The sequence below is a fragment of the Branchiostoma lanceolatum genome, chromosome 15, assembly GCF_035083965.1.
Source record: "Branchiostoma lanceolatum isolate klBraLanc5 chromosome 15, klBraLanc5.hap2, whole genome shotgun sequence".
In the NCBI taxonomy this organism is placed as follows: domain Eukaryota; kingdom Metazoa; phylum Chordata; class Leptocardii; order Amphioxiformes; family Branchiostomatidae; genus Branchiostoma; species Branchiostoma lanceolatum.
Genome location: NC_089736.1, coordinates 3,170,726 through 3,187,955, shown reverse-complemented (window position 1 = coordinate 3,187,955; position 17,230 = coordinate 3,170,726). Strand labels below are relative to the sequence as shown.

Here is a 17,230-nt window from a genome sequence, read left to right as displayed (position 1 = left end):
CGCTACTTACCACCTTAAGCGGGCGTCGCGCGTCTTCAGAGGGCAATTTTAACCGCGGTGTTCTGTCCCTTCCAGACACGCTCGCCATCTTGGAACGGCGTGGTCTCACCACCTGTTGATGACCATCAGAATTTGCATTTTGTATCTGATTATGTCGAAAATTAGATTAATCAGAAATTCATGGTACCACCGGTGCAATTGCCGAGTGGGTAGAGTGTTCGCCTTGCATACGGTAGGTCGTGAGTTCGAACCCCTGCCGGGTCATACCACAGACTCTAAAAATGGTACACACTGCTTTCTCTGCTTAGCACTCAGCATTTGGGAAAGAGTATGGCAGTTAAACATACACTACTACCAGTGGACTAGGCCCTGCTGTAGTGACTTGCACAAAGTTGTGTGGCCCAAGGGCTGTGGAACCGGAGATGGGCGCCGCCTTATGCACCTTCGGTGCGGGAAGGACTTTAAGTTTTAACTTATGTCGAAAATTAGATTAATCAGAAATTGATAGACAGGAACGTTATAGTCAAAACTGCTATGTTTTTATTATAGCTTTACCTTACAAATGTTGTTCTTTAACTTATCATTCAACCCCAATAATACATTCCTGGGTGAATTTGCCTGCCTGATTGGCGCAATATTCAATTTATGTTGAATGGGTCTTTGTTTGATATTTTGGACAATGGATGGCGATAGCATTTGAATATAAAACGTATAAATCGAACCAACGTGGCCTTAAATACCGCTATGCGGCGGGAAACACTCATATTGATTGACAACACGAGAAGCTGTGTTCAAGAGTACTTCAACTTCTTCTCAACAAAAGGGCGTCACCATCATGCCCCCACTTCAACATACCGCCCATGGGTGGTGCGGTACAGGACCCGTGTACTTGTTGTCATTTCACGTCAGTTTTCTGGCAGTGAGTGTGGAAACGTGTCAGTCTATGCGACGTGTGTTGAGAGAAGTTATCTGAACCCATCATGCTTCGCCTAGTGTTCGTCTCTTTGCTTCTTTTAACGCAAGGTAAGCATTGTGGCTTATTTGTTCCTTGTCTCTATCCATCTTTCTACAAGTGGCGTACCATCACAGAACAGTTTTCCCACCGACCGACTGTCCAGGAATTGAACAGCAACGTTTGAGTATGATAAAGTACAATCAAACAATCTTTATCGGGAAATTGCGTAACTGAAAATCAGATACATGTGTATATTCAGTGTAAGTAAACCACTACATATCGATATCTGTACGTATATCGTACTAGAGCGAGCATCAAAAGTACATACACGCATATATCATATATAGCATATATACTGCACTCTATATATTACGTCAGTCACTTCGAGTCTTCAAAGGTTGGGTGTGTCTCGTTGAAGAGTTTAAGTCGACGTCTAGAACATTTACTGACGATAGAAGTTGTTTTTTCCTTCCAAGAATTCAGTGATTAATCCACAGAACAGGGTTGAATAGTTTCGCATTCAATCAGCGCTTTAAAATCGATCGAAACTTTTCAATAGGAATTCCTCAACACTTGAGTTTTCCGGCTATGATTCACAAGTCAAATGAACAACATTCAGGATAACAGAAGCTACGCTTTACATTCTCATAAGTAATTTGTTGTGCCCATGTGATAGCCAAGCAGAGTTAAGATAAAAACAAAAGCATTGCCGTGTAAAACATGTTTAAATACAAAATGATCGGCTTCTGTCGTAAGACATCGGTTGATTCGCGTAGAATTGGAAAAGGACTTGCTGTTGAAGTATGCCATAGCTGGGTGAATTGGTGCGAATCACCTCTTGACACTGACACGGTTTAGCGGCGCGGTCGATATTGGGGAATACTGAATGAGCAAAGGAAATCGTTTTTAAAGTAGAACTACACTAGTGGTATATAGAGGAACACGCATTATACGTTACACTTAGCCATTTAGTCTACCTGTGCCTACGCTCGGTGGAGGTTTAAACAAAGGGAATCGGATGTACATGTAGAATTATCTGAAGAAAAAGAAGGAAAAATGTTGAAAAACGTGAAAGCTTTCTTTATAGTTTTTTTTAGTTGTTGGAAGAGATGTACCGTATACTTCGGCGGGTGAGTTTAAAGCGGTATTACAAACGTCTCACACGCTCAGGTGTTTCAACTTCTGACGTTGTCAAGTGAGGAGGACTTAGTCAAACGAACACTTCATGTTAACGAGCACCAAACAACACACGATGTAGGTCAGTGCTCAAAGAAAACTTCACACAAAGTCTGCCCGCTCTTCAACAACCGTGGGTCGTCTTCGAGTGTCTTGGGCGATGCTTGTCTTTTCTTTAGAACCTTTCCGGCCACACTTAAGGAAACAGGTGTACAGCACCTGTAGTTACATGAAGACAACAAACTGACCCGCTCTTGAGTAAAGGTGTGTCCGAGTATTTACTAGTTAACAAAGTAGGGGCACAAGAAAGAAAGAGTTAGCAAGCACGTGGAATTTAAAGGGCAAGAATTACAAAGAGAATCCAGGATGGTCTAGGCTGGTAGCTCCGTTTCGGTTCTTAGAGCGCCTCTCTGCGGAATAGGCTGGCACCGGATGGATTGATATTTGATATAGCAAATAAGATCTATGCTAGAGCTCGGATTGGCAGGGAAGGGGGAGAAAGCCATGGATAATACGATGCCAAGGACGTTACATGCACATCCATCTAAGACATAATAGCCCCACAGTCACGGAAACGTTTAGTGGATTTACAGTGGGCAGATATTAGTCTTGAGTTTTGCATTTTATTTGTTTTCCAGTCAACTGTAATGGAGGCGAACCAACAACATCTAATGATATACAAGGTGGGCTTTTGCCAGAGCTTTACGGGGGACCAACGCCGGTAGGTGAGACAGAAATGCAAGCTTCGGCAGAACCTGAAGCGTCTGCGGAGCCAGAGGCATCGGCAGAACCCGAAGCGTCAGTAGAACCCGAAGCAGAGACCGAAAGAACATCAGAGCCAGAGTCGGAGCCCGAGGGAACGTCAGAGCCTGTAACAGAGCCCGAGGCTTCAGTGGAGCCCGAGACGTCAGCAGAACCAGAAACAGAGCCCGAGGGGGAATCAGAACCCGAAGTCGAACCCGAGGGGGAATCAGAACCCGAAGTCAAACCCGAGGGGGAGTCGGAACCCGAAGTGGAACCCGAGGCCGAGTCGGAACCCGAAGTGGAACCCGAGGGGGAGTCGGAACCCGAAGTGGAACCCGAGGGGGAGTCAGAACCCGAAGTCGAACCCGAGGGGGAGTCGGAACCCGAAGTCGAACCCGAGGGGGAGTCGGAACCCGGAGTGGAACCCGAGGGGGAGTCGGAACCCGAAGTGGAACCCGAGGGTGAGTCGGAACCCGAAGTGGAACCCGAGGGTGAGTCGGAACCCGAAGTGGAACCCGAGGGCGAGTCGGAACCCGAAGTGCAGCCCGAGGGGGAGTCGAGACCCGAAGTGCAGCCCGAGGGTGAACCAGAACCGGAAACAGAACCTGAGGGGGAGTCAGAATCAGGGGTGAATCCGAAAGACCAAAACTCGAACATCGGAACAACAAAATCACCAGATCAGCAGAAAGACACAGATAGCACCAGAGCAGACAGTTTGACACCAGGTATGTCAGGCGTTGCGTTGCTTGTTTGTCATTCTGATGGTATTTTACATGGTTCCATTCCTTTTCTTTACGTCTGTTTATGACTCATTGCATCTATTCTGACGCTTCAGACGAGCCAGAGAAGCTCCTGGGATTCCAGCTAAGTCTGAACAAGACCTTCAGTGAAAACCTGCAGGACCCGAAAGCACCCGAGTACAGGGACTTGGAAAAACAATTCATTACCACAGTGAGTTTTAGTCAAACATGTCGAAGAGAATATAATAGTCCCTGAATGTTTGAAATCAATTTCCGTTTCTTAAGATTCTCACGGCATAAAACTGCAATATGTATAACAAGCATTTTTGGTCTGTACATATAAATGTATTCATTTTTGTGAATTGATCACTTCATCCATAGTTCACAACCATCTATGAGGGGCTCGCTGGATTCAAAGGGATCAAAATTATCGGATTCAGGTAAGCAATCGATGGCTTAAGCACATCTAAAAACGCATTTAGCCAACTGTCGTTTTTCCAGCAACCCACGGGGTCTAGTAGAGAATAATTCGTATCTCAGTAAGAAGGTTGAGAGCACTTAACTGTGTCTCTTACTGTGTCTCTTGCGGCGATATCAAAAACGTCTGGAGATGATGGGATACTTTGCTATAAGATCTCTAGGACTAAACCCAAACCTTATACCCTTACAGCGCAGGAAGCGTTATTGTGGACTACGTGGTCATTTTTGCTGCCGAGGAAGCACCTTCCAATGACGTCATCGCCAGCACCGTCCAAGAAACGGTCAGTGCTTTGCTGAGTAACGGAACGAGCGGCGATGACGTCAACAACCTGGGCGTTACCATGGAAACTGTGGGGACACTGCGGCGGATGCAATTGTCTCAGGAGGGTATGTACACATATGTATCTATTCTATAACCTTTATCTGTATACCAGTATACAGCTTGTCCAAGCCGACCGCTAGACTGATACTGTATCTAATGGAGAGACCACTTCTACATTTCATGATAAATACTTCCAGCTCAGTTTAGTTCATTCTCATGTGAGATGTTCTGTGTTTCTTCAGTTTTTTTCGTTTCTTGACTATGCGTATTTTCAACACATTAAACTGTACCTGTACATCAAGTATTTTCGCATATCATTGACTGTCTATTCGTATCAAAGCAGAAGGTTCCTTTATTCAATAGAATAAACTACATGTGCATGCATTGTATATCATTGCCAGTTCTGCAGGGTCTGAGTGACAGCGCCCTCTGTAGCCTGTCGTGCGGAACTGCAGCGTCCTGCACGCTGCGTGACGTGTACGGGACGCTAGTGGCGGAGTGCAGATGTGACGAAGACTACTGCCACAACAGCGGAACGTGTGAGTTCCTACAAGGCGCCGGACCCGTTTGTCGGTACGCAACTTTAAAAGTTTTGACATCGTTTTCAGGGATCTTCTAACTTCAAAATAAAAGATTGCCGTATCTATCTATGTTGTAAATGAAATGAATGGACTAGGCAAAAAGCATCTGCCCATATCCAAGTAAACAGTTCTTCCCCCAGATGCGGTGCGGACCCTAGCGGGTTCTACAGCGGGTCCCGGTGTGAGCTGTACGCGCCGCGCGCTCTGGTCATCCTGCATGACTGCTGTTTGTACTCACGTAACGTAGCGTAACGTAACGTAATAACAAGTTAAAGACACATTCTGTCCTTCCCCCAGGTGCGGTGCGGACCCTAGCGGGTTCTACAGCGGTGCTACATGTAGGTGTGAGCTGTACGCGCCGCGCGTTCTGGTCATCTGCTGTTCGTACTCACGTAACGTAACATAACGCAGCGTACTGTAACGTAACGTAACAAAAACTGTAAGACACATCATTCCGTCCTTCCCCCAGATGCGGCGCGGACCCCAGCGGGTTCTACAGCGGGTCCCGGTGTGAGCTGTACGCGCCGCGCACTCTCGTCATCCTGGCGGCGGCCGGGGTGGGGGGTCTGCTGTTCGTGATGACGTCAGTCCTGTCCGTCTGTCTCTGCGTCAGGAACAGGCTCAACCGACTCGACAGGTTTGTACAGTTGTGTTTAAGTTGATTTGCATTGGATTTGCCAATTGAAACGTTAGGAAGCATTTAAACCAATGAAGTGACCCCCTATTGAAAAGCGTAAAAACTATACCATACCATAGTATTAGTAACCAACATACGAAAACATGTCATCCCACGTACAGAAAGCACCAATTTACGTGTCATGATAAGCGCAATAATGAGAATTTTATTGCGCAACGGGATGTTAAAAGAGCATTTGTTCTCAACACGAATAGCTAATAGTGTCCATTCTAAACGTTTGTTGTAGAGAGAAAGGGTTTCATCACCAGGACATGACTGAAGAATTCTCCAGCCTTCAGAACGGCCACGGGACGGACCCTGCCCCTCCCCCGGACAGCGGCTGGGCCAAGAACCCGCCCAAAATATCGTCCGATCAGGTTTGTTCCTATCGTTCTTAGTACATATGGCTTTATCACATGTATTGATTCTTTCTGGAGTACAGAAATAACAATTGAAAATGCTGTTGTCAGATCAAATCAGATCACGAAACGCTGACTTTAACACGTTAACGCCACTGTCTTTGGAGCATTGAATGATGTAAAAATCCTCGCAAACCATCTTGTTGAGCGTCTACGTACCGTTTGCCCATTCTGCTCTGTGAAGTTTGAAGAGTTGGTTAACTAATGACACGAATATGTGTTACAGGAGTTCAAGCTACCAAGGCCCTCAGTCACCACCAACTTTGACTAACGCAGTGCAAGGAAGCAAGTGACAAAGACTATTCACAACCTAAAAGATTCATCCTAGAAGTTTAACTAGCTTTTGTCAATCCTTAGTACAGAAAATGTGTTGTATTACGTCTTATGGCGTAAATTAATAGCATCTTATGTATTTGTACATAGTCACACACAATGTAGTTATATCTGTTACATGAAGACAGGATATCATGTTAGTCTATCGATATGAAGATATATTTTGCACAAATAAACCAATAGACCAAACTAAATTGAAGTTTTATCAGTGGTTAAGTGGTTGAACTATAATGTAACGTTACCTGAATCCATAGATACGCTTGGCTGCCAGGAAAGTGCATATTTTGATAAAACTTTTGCAGCAATTCAACGTTTTATTCAAGACTGTTCCAGAGGGATGGTTTGAATCGTAATGATAGTTAACCTTCAAAAACAAATACTTAACCTTCTAATGATACCGAACGTATCATGCTAAAAGCTTTAATGTTTTATAAGTTGCCCCCCCCTCCACTTACTTCCGGGTCCGTTCACATTCCATTTCAAACAAATGCCCACCTTTGTTTCAAGCTCGACTTGACCCGTTTTAGAAGTAGAATCATGTTTTTCGCATAAACATCTTGAGAGTTTGTTTCCTTGTCTTGTTCTCGAGTAGAAGACAAGTTTAAATCTTGGCGCTCCGTGACTCTCAAGTCGAGGTCAGAGGGCAAGGTCAAGATTTACACCAATGGTGACCTTCTAAACTCGTACCCAGGTCAGTTAACGCCTAATACAATCGTGAGAAGTACAAATCGGCAAGTGCTCTGGGAACGAGATAATCAAAGCCAACCTGAGGACACACATAACTTCACAATATCATCTACTCGTCATTTTAGACATAAAGAGACGACCCCTTGGCAAAATCATGATATCTCGGTTCCTGCTTCAACTTGGACAATCCCCAAACCCTGCAAATCGAGAACATATTATGTGGTGGGAGAATGCAGTGACGGCATATTAGCAATGGGAAAAAAAAAGGCAAATGTGTTTGAAATTCATAGATCGATCTTTATTTGCACCGAACTGGCAGTAGAAGTTAGAACGCAAGTACAATACACAGTAACATTGACTTGAATGTGAATGTTGTAATCTTGAAGAAGTCGATAATACCGACAGCAGATGTAGAATGTATGGTGAACTGATTACTCTTAGTTTATCTGCCTGTTTGTATTTGAACATCCGCCATAAGTGCTGATACTCGCACTATGTATTGCAACTGAAAGATCTTCTATAAGAAAGTTATATTTATCCACGTCAAGTCCAAATGCTTTGAGTTCTGAAATAAGATCATTAACCGTAGCGTCCGTCTTCTTTTCTTCCTTCCATTTTAGCTTCCAAAGGCGAAGCATTTCAAAGATTTGTTTTCGTGTATTTTTCGGATGGTCCGACATAAATATGTCTAATTCTGCTTGTGTAATACCAAGATTCTGTATGGCCAAATCCTCCCATTCTTTGCCCAGTTTTCTAGCCAACGTTTTTAGTTGTTTGTCAGTGACAACAGTGCTCTGTGGTAATTTTTGACTGAGGACCTCTGGTGGTAGATGTGCTGGAACAGGGCTGGATGATTGCAGACTACCTGTTGATGGGAGACAGGCGCCTACAAAAATATAAATGCATAAAGAGGTTGGTTGTTACCTTGTAAAATTCATGCCTTCCATTGTCCACAACTACTTACTGTGGCTTCATTGGGTTTCTATTGGGTCCGTAAATATTCCTTGTAAGTTAACATTGACCTAACAGACATTATGGACCCTTTAATTTTTCCAGTGATATGTTTCCAAATCCCAATAAATGTATTTTGTTAATTATTTAAATAACGGGTGCAATATGACGAGACTGTGTTGGTATACAATGTAATTACCTCCTTCAAAGTGTCCGTTAGATGGCTCTGTAGCCTCTGATGTGCGTGAAGACCGGACGATCGTTGGATTAGTCACATCGGAGGCGTTGACTACGGCGTCTTCCTGATTGGTCCTGTTCTTCTTGCACCGCCACATCAGAACTACAATAAGTACTTCCATTATGATGGTACTCAGAACTATAATGAGCATCAGATACCCCCATTTGTATCTGCACCAATAATCTGTGATCTTCACCTCTATGATTTCAGTATCTTTCGATGAGTTGTGACAATGTACTCCTTTCCATTTATCTGAGTCCCCTTTCACTTGTTTTTGCAGCCACCTAATGTTACATGTGCAGTTGAACAAACCGTTAGTACAGTCACATATATCACTGTCCAGTAAAATACTACCACAGTCACAATTGAATGGGTTAGATTCTAAACTCACTACTTTTAGTCGTTCTGTTATATTCCCAAACAATTTTGGGGTGATATCTGTTAAGTTATTTTTATCCAGATACACTTCAGAAAGGTGTTTAAAAATTTCTAGCGTTCCTTTTATATGACGGATTCTATTCGATGACAAGTCCAGTCGTTTTAGCTGGGTCAAACTGCGCAATTCCCCGAGAGGCAGTACATACAGGTGGTAGTTTATAAGTGTCAGAGTAGAAGTATTAGTTGGCAGTCCCCCAGGGATAATAGTGGATCCATTGCCATGACAAATAGTCTGCGCCACGTCTGGAAAAAAGGTGCAGTTCGTTGGGCACTCATAGCCGGACGACAACTCACATTTAACGACGACCCACAAGGCAAGGCAGCAGAGGACCATTACTGCCACAGGATCAGTTGCCATGGCTTACAACTTGTCACCAATATCTAAGGAGGAAAGATCAAAGAACAACAGTCCAGTTTGACTCTGAATGCATGGACAGAAAGGCAAAGGTAGAGAGACTAGTACTAGTAGGAATAATGCGAGTCCCCTGCTAGCTTTCTCTCTGTATAAAGTATTCTCAACACTTATTCTAGCCCACGTTTTACATGCCTTCTCCTGAAATAAAACCATGACAACATAATAAACAGGAGAAAGTGTTCAACTATTTAATGTAACAAAAATCATTGATAATAGAATTGCAAGGTTCTCTTATTCAGAACCAAGTATTTTACCAGAGCTGACGTTTCAACGACTTTTCATTGATAATAGGTATGAAAAACATACTATGCAATACTACGGCTTCACTAGTTACGAGTCCGTACGTCGGAAAATTATTCAGCAATTAGCGTAACGTTTTATCAGCAAGCACGTGACCCGCTCAGTACTTTGAACACCTTACCTCAAACAGTCTGCTCTGCGCAAAGGGTAATCTCAGATTTGTTTGAAGGGGCTGTGATACATACAAATGCATTAGGCGAACGAAGTCTCTAGATCCACAACTGCTACACGTACATGAATCAGACTGACTCTCCCGTTTGGCTGCTCCAAGTTGTGGCTTGGCGATCAGATGCAGAAGTGAGTCACCACGTATATAAGTGGCTGATATCAGTTTAGTTGCTGTGGCAAGACACTATCTGAAGCTGTAACCTAATCGAATTTGTAATCTATATATTGATCACCACCGCCAGTACAACCGTGGGAAAAGAAAACACCACATTTGTACCATGTTCCTGTTTTCATTTGTGTGTGTGTGTGTGAGCCTTCTGGAATACTACAATTAAGGCAAAAAAATTACCAGTCCACCATACGTTTACATCTGATCCAATACTTCTATCAGTAATTGATTACCTCTATACTACATACGATACGACAGACGAAATATTTAGTGTTCCTCTGTATTTCTTAGTACAAATAAGATACAGTAGGAAAATATACGAGTCAGAGTAGATGAAATAAAATGTTTACCTTAGACGAAAACGAGCCATGTAACTCCAAGTTTTGAGCATGGCTATATAAACCAATGTCCACCTACACCAAAAAAACTTTGTTGTCATTTGTTTGCAGATAGGCTTTTTGAAAATAGGTAGATGAGACGTTCGAACAACATAGATCAGTGACTATAGTCTGATATGACCCGAAGTGTATGAAGACAGGTCTTCTCTTGAATATCCGACCGTTAAAAAGTGGCTTATTCACTACAAGATTGACATGTAGAGCATTAGAAACGACACAGCTCTGACTATTTAAGCTATGTGCATACTTTTTCTAAACGGCGTCAGTTAGAAAGAAATATTTGAGTTTTACAGATGCTGACATACTCGTAAAGGTACTGACTGCATAGGTATGTTTGCAGAATGGTTGACATGATATACGTCACTAAATGACTGTCATTCTTTATTCCCACATGATATATTCTTATGTGTTCAAATTGGACGAAGCGTTAAACGAACCCATAACGGTGAAGGCAATTATACAAGTACAAATAGACGCTTTATCCGTATCCGTATTGTCTAAGTACTATGTGACCGTACTGCATTCTATTGCTGATGAAGCAATATTGATAATATCTACCCTTCCATTGTGTTCAGGTGTCAATCTCACATGCAAAAGCTTTGATGTGACCGCTACCTTTGTACAAACATTACAAGGTGGGTCACAGGGCTTGATAACTTTACCAAAAACATCACGAGATAGATAGCGGTGCATTTGAAGTACAACAAATCTACTACATGTAGTAGGTAAAAATAGAAGCGTCGCTGATCGATATTCTAAAGATGAATACCCATCAGTTTTCAGGTTGAGACATCACTGAAACGTTTGAGTTTCCACTAATGTACATTTTACATCTCCCTGGAGAGATGTCATGACAGAATATCCAGCTAGCCTATGGCTATCGGTCGAGTCAACAAACCTTTGTACTGGTCTGGGGACATAGAATGGACCCTTAGCCTTGCGCTTATTAGGTACAGTTCGAAACACTTACGTGAAGGGTCATAGACATAATGTACATGTATAACATAACATAAAAGAAAATAGAATGCACTCCTACAAAACGTTTCGATTCATTCATTGAAATGGTCCGTTTCTGGACTGATTAGGAACATTTGAATTACCTCCTCAGTATTCATGGTCTACTTGCTACACAGGTTTACACCTTGTAACTGTGTTTATTGATTAACTAACTACCTTCCATGCACAGTGACAGGTTGTATTTGTTTTCTTACACCATGATGACACGTTAGTCGCGTAATCATCTTTCAAGAGAGACCGACATGGCCGAAGAGACAGAACTACCAAAAAGCTATGACAATGCGGGCAATCAAAAGGCCAATAGACGTGCAGAGAACCTGCCATGGTGTTTCCTTCAAGGTTTTCTACTCTGTGTTGTGGTAGTTCTCGCGTACCGCAACATGGTGGTAGAAAGGGAGAATGCAGAGTTGTCAGGAAGGTTGATGGAAGTCGAGAGAAAGTTGCAGGGATTGGATAGAAAGGTGCAAACCCTCTGGAACGAGGAAGATCAGCCTAAGAACGACAAAGAGGTTCAAAGTGGTCAGGTGAGAAAATTCCGTTGTTTTGTAGCTTGTGTTTTACTTACAGTGTGAAACCTTTGCTCATGTGCCCACAAATGGCCAAACGGTATGAAAGTGTTTAAGACTTGCAGCAAAGAATATCTTCTTCAGATCAGATGTACATTACGTAATAACAAGAATGTTCAAGAAAAGCCCAGACCAATCGCAGAGATCGAAGAAGACATGAAATATGATGTACTCTTCAGTTGTATTTCTATCGTTGGTTCATCCCATTTTAAAATGTATTTTTCATGTATCAAACAATTGGTTTAACAAGTTTTTGTGATCTTCAATTCTAAGTGTAGAAACACAAATATTCTACAAGTGTTAAGTTAGTCACCAGGTCTGCAATATCAACCCAGTGACATGACGATTGGTCCGGCCAAGGAGGTTTAAGACACATCGCCAAGAGTATTTTACACTGCAATAGAATTGGGGAAAGTCCGCGAGACCGCTGTTGAGCACTTCGGTAACCAGTGCAAATACATACACCTGATAACCTGCTGTATGATTGGCATATATGCCACCTGCTGAGGGCCCTTTAGCGCCCTTATCAAAACACAACCGTGAAAAACATACAAGTTGACGTATCCCCTACTTTGGCAGGTCGATATCTGAAGCATTCAGCTGAGATATCCATTGATACATGTATATGAAGCATTGTACATTTTCTGGATTAGCATATGTTATGATATAAAGTTAACAATGCTATTTTGACTGTAAGGTATTTCTGTATGGAATATTTGTTATACCATTTCTACTACTGACATTTCATGTTGCTACAGTATATTCGCAGGCGACCTTGAAAATAAGCATGACATCATTGATTAGAGGGACAGTTCTAAAATTTCTTAGTTAAGATGACACAAAAATATAGTTAAGATACGGGTACTACATTCTGCCTGGGAAAGGGTTGACTTGTTACTTGATTACAGATTGCGAAGACTTGCCATAGCTTTTAAAATTTGCCTTTGGGGATTTTGTTTTCAGATCAACCGCATCGATGATGACGCAAGCGCCAAACGGATGAAACGAGACAAACCACTGGAAACAGGTGCATCATCAACATCATCTACTACTAGTATTTGATTTTGATTAGTAAAAATCCATTATTTTTTCAATTACATGCATGAATATTAATTACATAGTCATTTCAAGACTAGCATTAGTTCATCTGTGACGGTTGATAAGATGATCATCAAAACGCACGTTTACAAACTGTAACTTACCGAATTTTCAAGAATAGATTTTGACATACGACGCCTAAGCTTAGGGTTTACGCATTAAATACGCGCTGATCACTATTTCGTCATGAGTGAATCAGCTGCATAGAGAATTGAATTGATATTGAATTATTTCATTGTTAAATCACAACAGCAAGCATCCCTCTAGTCGAAGAACAACATGTGGGCCGTCGGGTAAGTTGAAGTTCATTGAAACTCTGCTTTTTCGCATCTATTTTGGTTTTCGTAATAACTTACTAGCATGCATGCTATTGTTTGGGCAACCACACATAGACACATTTGAGACACATTTGAGATTAAGTTTGGAATGTCTATACTAATGCGATTTAAACTAATAACGTGCTCGTTTTCCATATTTTCTCACTTTAGGATGTGATAGGGGTACATGTTCAAGCACATTCAGGTGAGAGTCTCAGTGGAGGCCACGTGCTAAAACCATTCCATGCTAAAGTATGCACTTAAGTTTTACAAAGTAAATTTTTCCTATGTCACCATATAACACGTCAAGCAATTGCCACTGTCCATCAATACAAATGTGCGGATATAGCTGAATTGCTAACGGTTACGTACTTTATTTCTATGATCAGATGAACAAGCCGCAGATCCAGAAAAGAAAGACTACAAAATTCCAAGTAAGTTTTGCATTATCTACTCGTTTTAATCTGACCAGACCTTTGTGCCTTTCCTTAAGTTATGATCAAAGTTGTTGAAACGTGGTTACTACAAATGCATGGGACTGCAAGACCGTCACTTTTTGTTATTACAGCAGTATTTTCCATATTGCTGTGAACCCTGTGATACTATAGAGTAAGCATCAGAAAATAATTTCATCAGGTTGGTAGAATATAGGAGATTGTTTTTACACAACCAGATAATCCTACCTGCTAACGTTTCGATGTCTATCAGACACTTTCATCAGATCTGCAGAGCTTCTGACTGGAGTACTGCTTCTCACCGCTATAAATAGCAGGGGGGATACAAGCTTAGCCACGTTTTGGACAGTGTTCTCACCGCAAAAGCGCCACCTACATCGGCTACTTATAGCGATGAGAAGTAGTACTCCAGTCAGAAGCTCTGAAGAAGGTGTCTGGTAGACATCGAATGGTTGTGTAAAAAGAATCTCCTATATCCTTTAAAGTAAGCAGTTGTAATCTGTTATATTAGAGGGTCATGACATCCTGACCAAGTGGGACCCACTCAGCAACCCGGGTGAGGGGTTCCACCTTATGGATGGATACCTCTACGTGAAAAGGACCGGTCTTTACTTCATCTATAGCCAGGTAACTGAGTGTATCATGTCTGTGTGTGTGTGTGTATGTATGTGTGTCTGCGTGTATGTCTCTGTGTGTGGGTGTGTGCGTGCGTGTCTGTGTGCGCGCGCACGTGGGGGTTTGTTTGTGTATGTGTATGTTTATGTGTATGTTTGTATGTGCGCGTGCGGGCGTGTATTTGCGCGTGATAAGGGAGAACTCGATGTTCTAATTTGTTTTCACCTCTTCTCACATTTTGACAAAACAAATTTATGTAGTCGCCGCGCAAAAAGAAAGTGAGTAGAAACTGTGAATACACACTAACGATTTTTTTTAATTCAACTTATTGATTTATATTTCAGATCCTTTACATCGACGATCCTAACGCTGCTCCTGGGATTGAGGCCACAAACCACTCCGTTGTTGTCAACAAGGAGGTTTTCCTGACCTGCGTTCACTCCATGGTGTCAGACCCTCCCTGGGACACGTGTCACACGGCAGGCATCCACACCCTGGAGGCTGGCAGCTCTATCGCCATAAGCATCAAATGTGATGAGTGTACGATTTCACTTAGTAGCGATACTACATTCTTTGGTGCCGTCATGCTTAAGGAGTATGAGCAAAAATCGTCTTCATCTTTTGACTTTGTCAGCACATTTTTCTGACAAAAAAAGACGCACTAAAGACACCCCTAAAGTCCAGCGGTAAAGATTTAGTAAACCCCAATCCGAATAGTGAAGGCGACGGCAACAAAAATGCTATCAGTTTCCGTAATTCTCTCTGATACACGTTTTAATATTGTATGTATGTCAGAAAACAAAACTTGGCTACCAGATCATAAAATGCAAGAGAAAAGTAGCAACAGAACGGCAATATGAAAACACAAATAAAAACCTTCTATATGTGCCAGGAAAACATGCGCTATTTCTCTTCCGAATTTGTCACTTTTCTGGCAAAGCCTCCTACTTACTTGAGGAAAGTGCTATCTTCAACACTGCCATGTATACTAGCTACATAGTTTTGTCTCCAATTAAGCGATACATTAAAGTGTATTCATTACTTGTATGATCTGTTAAACATGTAACACGCAACCGATGTAAGTGCGATATCAATGGCGAGATACTGTTACGTAATCACGTGAGAGATTAGCACTAATGGGAGCTTGTGTCGAAAATATTTGAACAGCAAGGAACAAATCAATGAAGCAAGTGAGTATACTTACTGTACTTGTACTTTGTACAATGTACCTTTATCACAACAAGTACCTGTTATTTGCTCTTGTTGTTGCTCCAGCCAAGTTAAGATATTTGGATTTCAACTTATTTCTGAACAAAATAACATAGCAAACACAATACGATATATCTACGCTGAGCCAGAATGTGATTGTTGCAACAATAAAAGCAATGGTTTTCAGTAATAAATCAGTGTAAGTATGTTACACTGTGAGTCTCATTGCTCTGTTATACTGTTGGATTGGCCAACCTTGTCTGCAACTGTGTACGTGTATAGAGAAAAAAAACCTCCCTACACTGATCCGCTAGCAAAGATACCAGTTAGATTACTAACAGTTTAATAACAAAGTTGAACAATGTATGGCCTCATGTAGGATCAATGAAACGTTAGAAATGAAATATTGATACGTGGTATATAGCATGCATGTTTCATACTGTTAAAATGGTTGCCATAAAAGGCCTTACAATGATAGACAGTAAGAATAGCATTATGGACAAAACAACTCAACAACTAAAAGAAAAGACAAAATGAATAAGTAAGAGATAGATATCATTATATTTCATCAAATCTAGAATTTCAACACTTAAAATCTGAAGGAGGAACGTCCAGAAGCCGTTTGCCGCTGAGAGGCGGTGGCTCCACACAGGTAGCGTTGTTCCCCAGGAGTTCGGTACCATCGGCAGCTACTCTAAGCCACTTAAGGTGGCAGTCACAGTTCAGAGGATTCCCTGATAAGTCTATCAACCTAAACTGTGGCAGTGAGTTGCCAAAAACAGTATTTTTAACGGTTTCCAGCTTATTCTTTGATATGTCAATCTGATTAAGATGTTCGAAGAATGTAAATGTCCCTTTAATCTCAGTGATGTCATTATCAGTCATACACACCCCTTCTAGCTTGGTCAAATTGTACAGATGTATCAATTTGAGTTCTGTTAAGGAATTGTTCGCCATATTGAAGTACGTTGTGTCCAACGGCAATCCTTTTGGCACGGCTGCAAGGTTCAGTCCTTTACAGTTCACAACGGATCCCCCTGCCACCTCCTCGCACGCACAGTTCTTGGGACAACCCTTGCCCGATTGAGCTGCAGATATGCATGGAGATGTACAGATGCTGAGAAAGCACACTGTCAGGAAGACCACCCGTCTTCTTGTCATTCTGTTGCAAACACAGAGCTAGAAAATGGAAGTCACAACAAAAAAGAACATGTGAGCACAGCACCGCTAGTTCATGAATGACAAAATAAAGGAATTGTGCACCGATTGTCCTTCTTTTACATTCATAACATTGACTTTAGCCGTTCATAATTTTCTATTGTATTGTGTACCATTGGTGTGTGCAGCGAGGTAAAAAAAAAATGCCCCGCACCTTTGCGATAAGCTCAGGATAAAAAGGAGGGGGTCAGACAGGTCAGGGATAAATTGTTTATCAAGTGGCGGCGGCGGCATCTACTGAGGAGGGCGAACGTGCAGCTCTTTGCTCCTTTTATTTACTGTGTAATTAACATTTCGTAGCCATATTCGGTGCTAATACAGGCGTGTGGAGACCTACAGAAAAGCCACAGGGTTTTCCCAGACGTTGTCCTCTCAACATCAATACAGACATTGAACGGGAAATTTGTCAATACTGATTAAATGCAACACAATCATCAAAGCATTTAACAAGGCTAAATCAGGCTTACCCTTGTATATTTTCACATGATGAGCGACAACTGCAGGTCTGGAAGGCGTTAGAGAGCCAATGGTGTGCGTCCATCCGA

General features: G+C 42.0%; 2 protein-coding genes across 2 annotated transcripts; both read left to right on the top strand.

Moving 5' to 3' along the window:
• The first annotated feature begins 2,780 nt into the window (after window positions 1–2,780).
• On the top strand, window positions 2,781–5,254 carry LOC136420921 (germ cell nuclear acidic protein-like). The gene is made up of 6 exons (XM_066408048.1): window positions 2,781–3,600; window positions 3,711–3,826; window positions 3,997–4,055; window positions 4,286–4,482; window positions 4,819–4,990; window positions 5,139–5,254. Exons 1-6 carry the CDS (start codon window positions 2,868–2,870, stop codon window positions 5,248–5,250), a joined length of 1,389 nt encoding a protein of 462 aa, XP_066264145.1. The 5' UTR covers window positions 2,781–2,867; the 3' UTR covers window positions 5,251–5,254.
• Window positions 5,255–11,449: 6,195 nt separating this feature from the next.
• On the top strand, window positions 11,450–15,636 carry LOC136421039 (tumor necrosis factor ligand superfamily member 13-like). The gene is made up of 7 exons (XM_066408184.1): window positions 11,450–11,731; window positions 12,737–12,800; window positions 13,124–13,164; window positions 13,360–13,393; window positions 13,578–13,622; window positions 14,155–14,270; window positions 14,603–15,636. The coding sequence occupies exons 1-7, from the start codon at window positions 11,450–11,452 to the stop codon at window positions 14,903–14,905; spliced, it is 885 nt and encodes a 294-aa protein (XP_066264281.1). The 3' UTR covers window positions 14,906–15,636.
• Window positions 15,637–17,230: the final 1,594 nt, after the last annotated feature.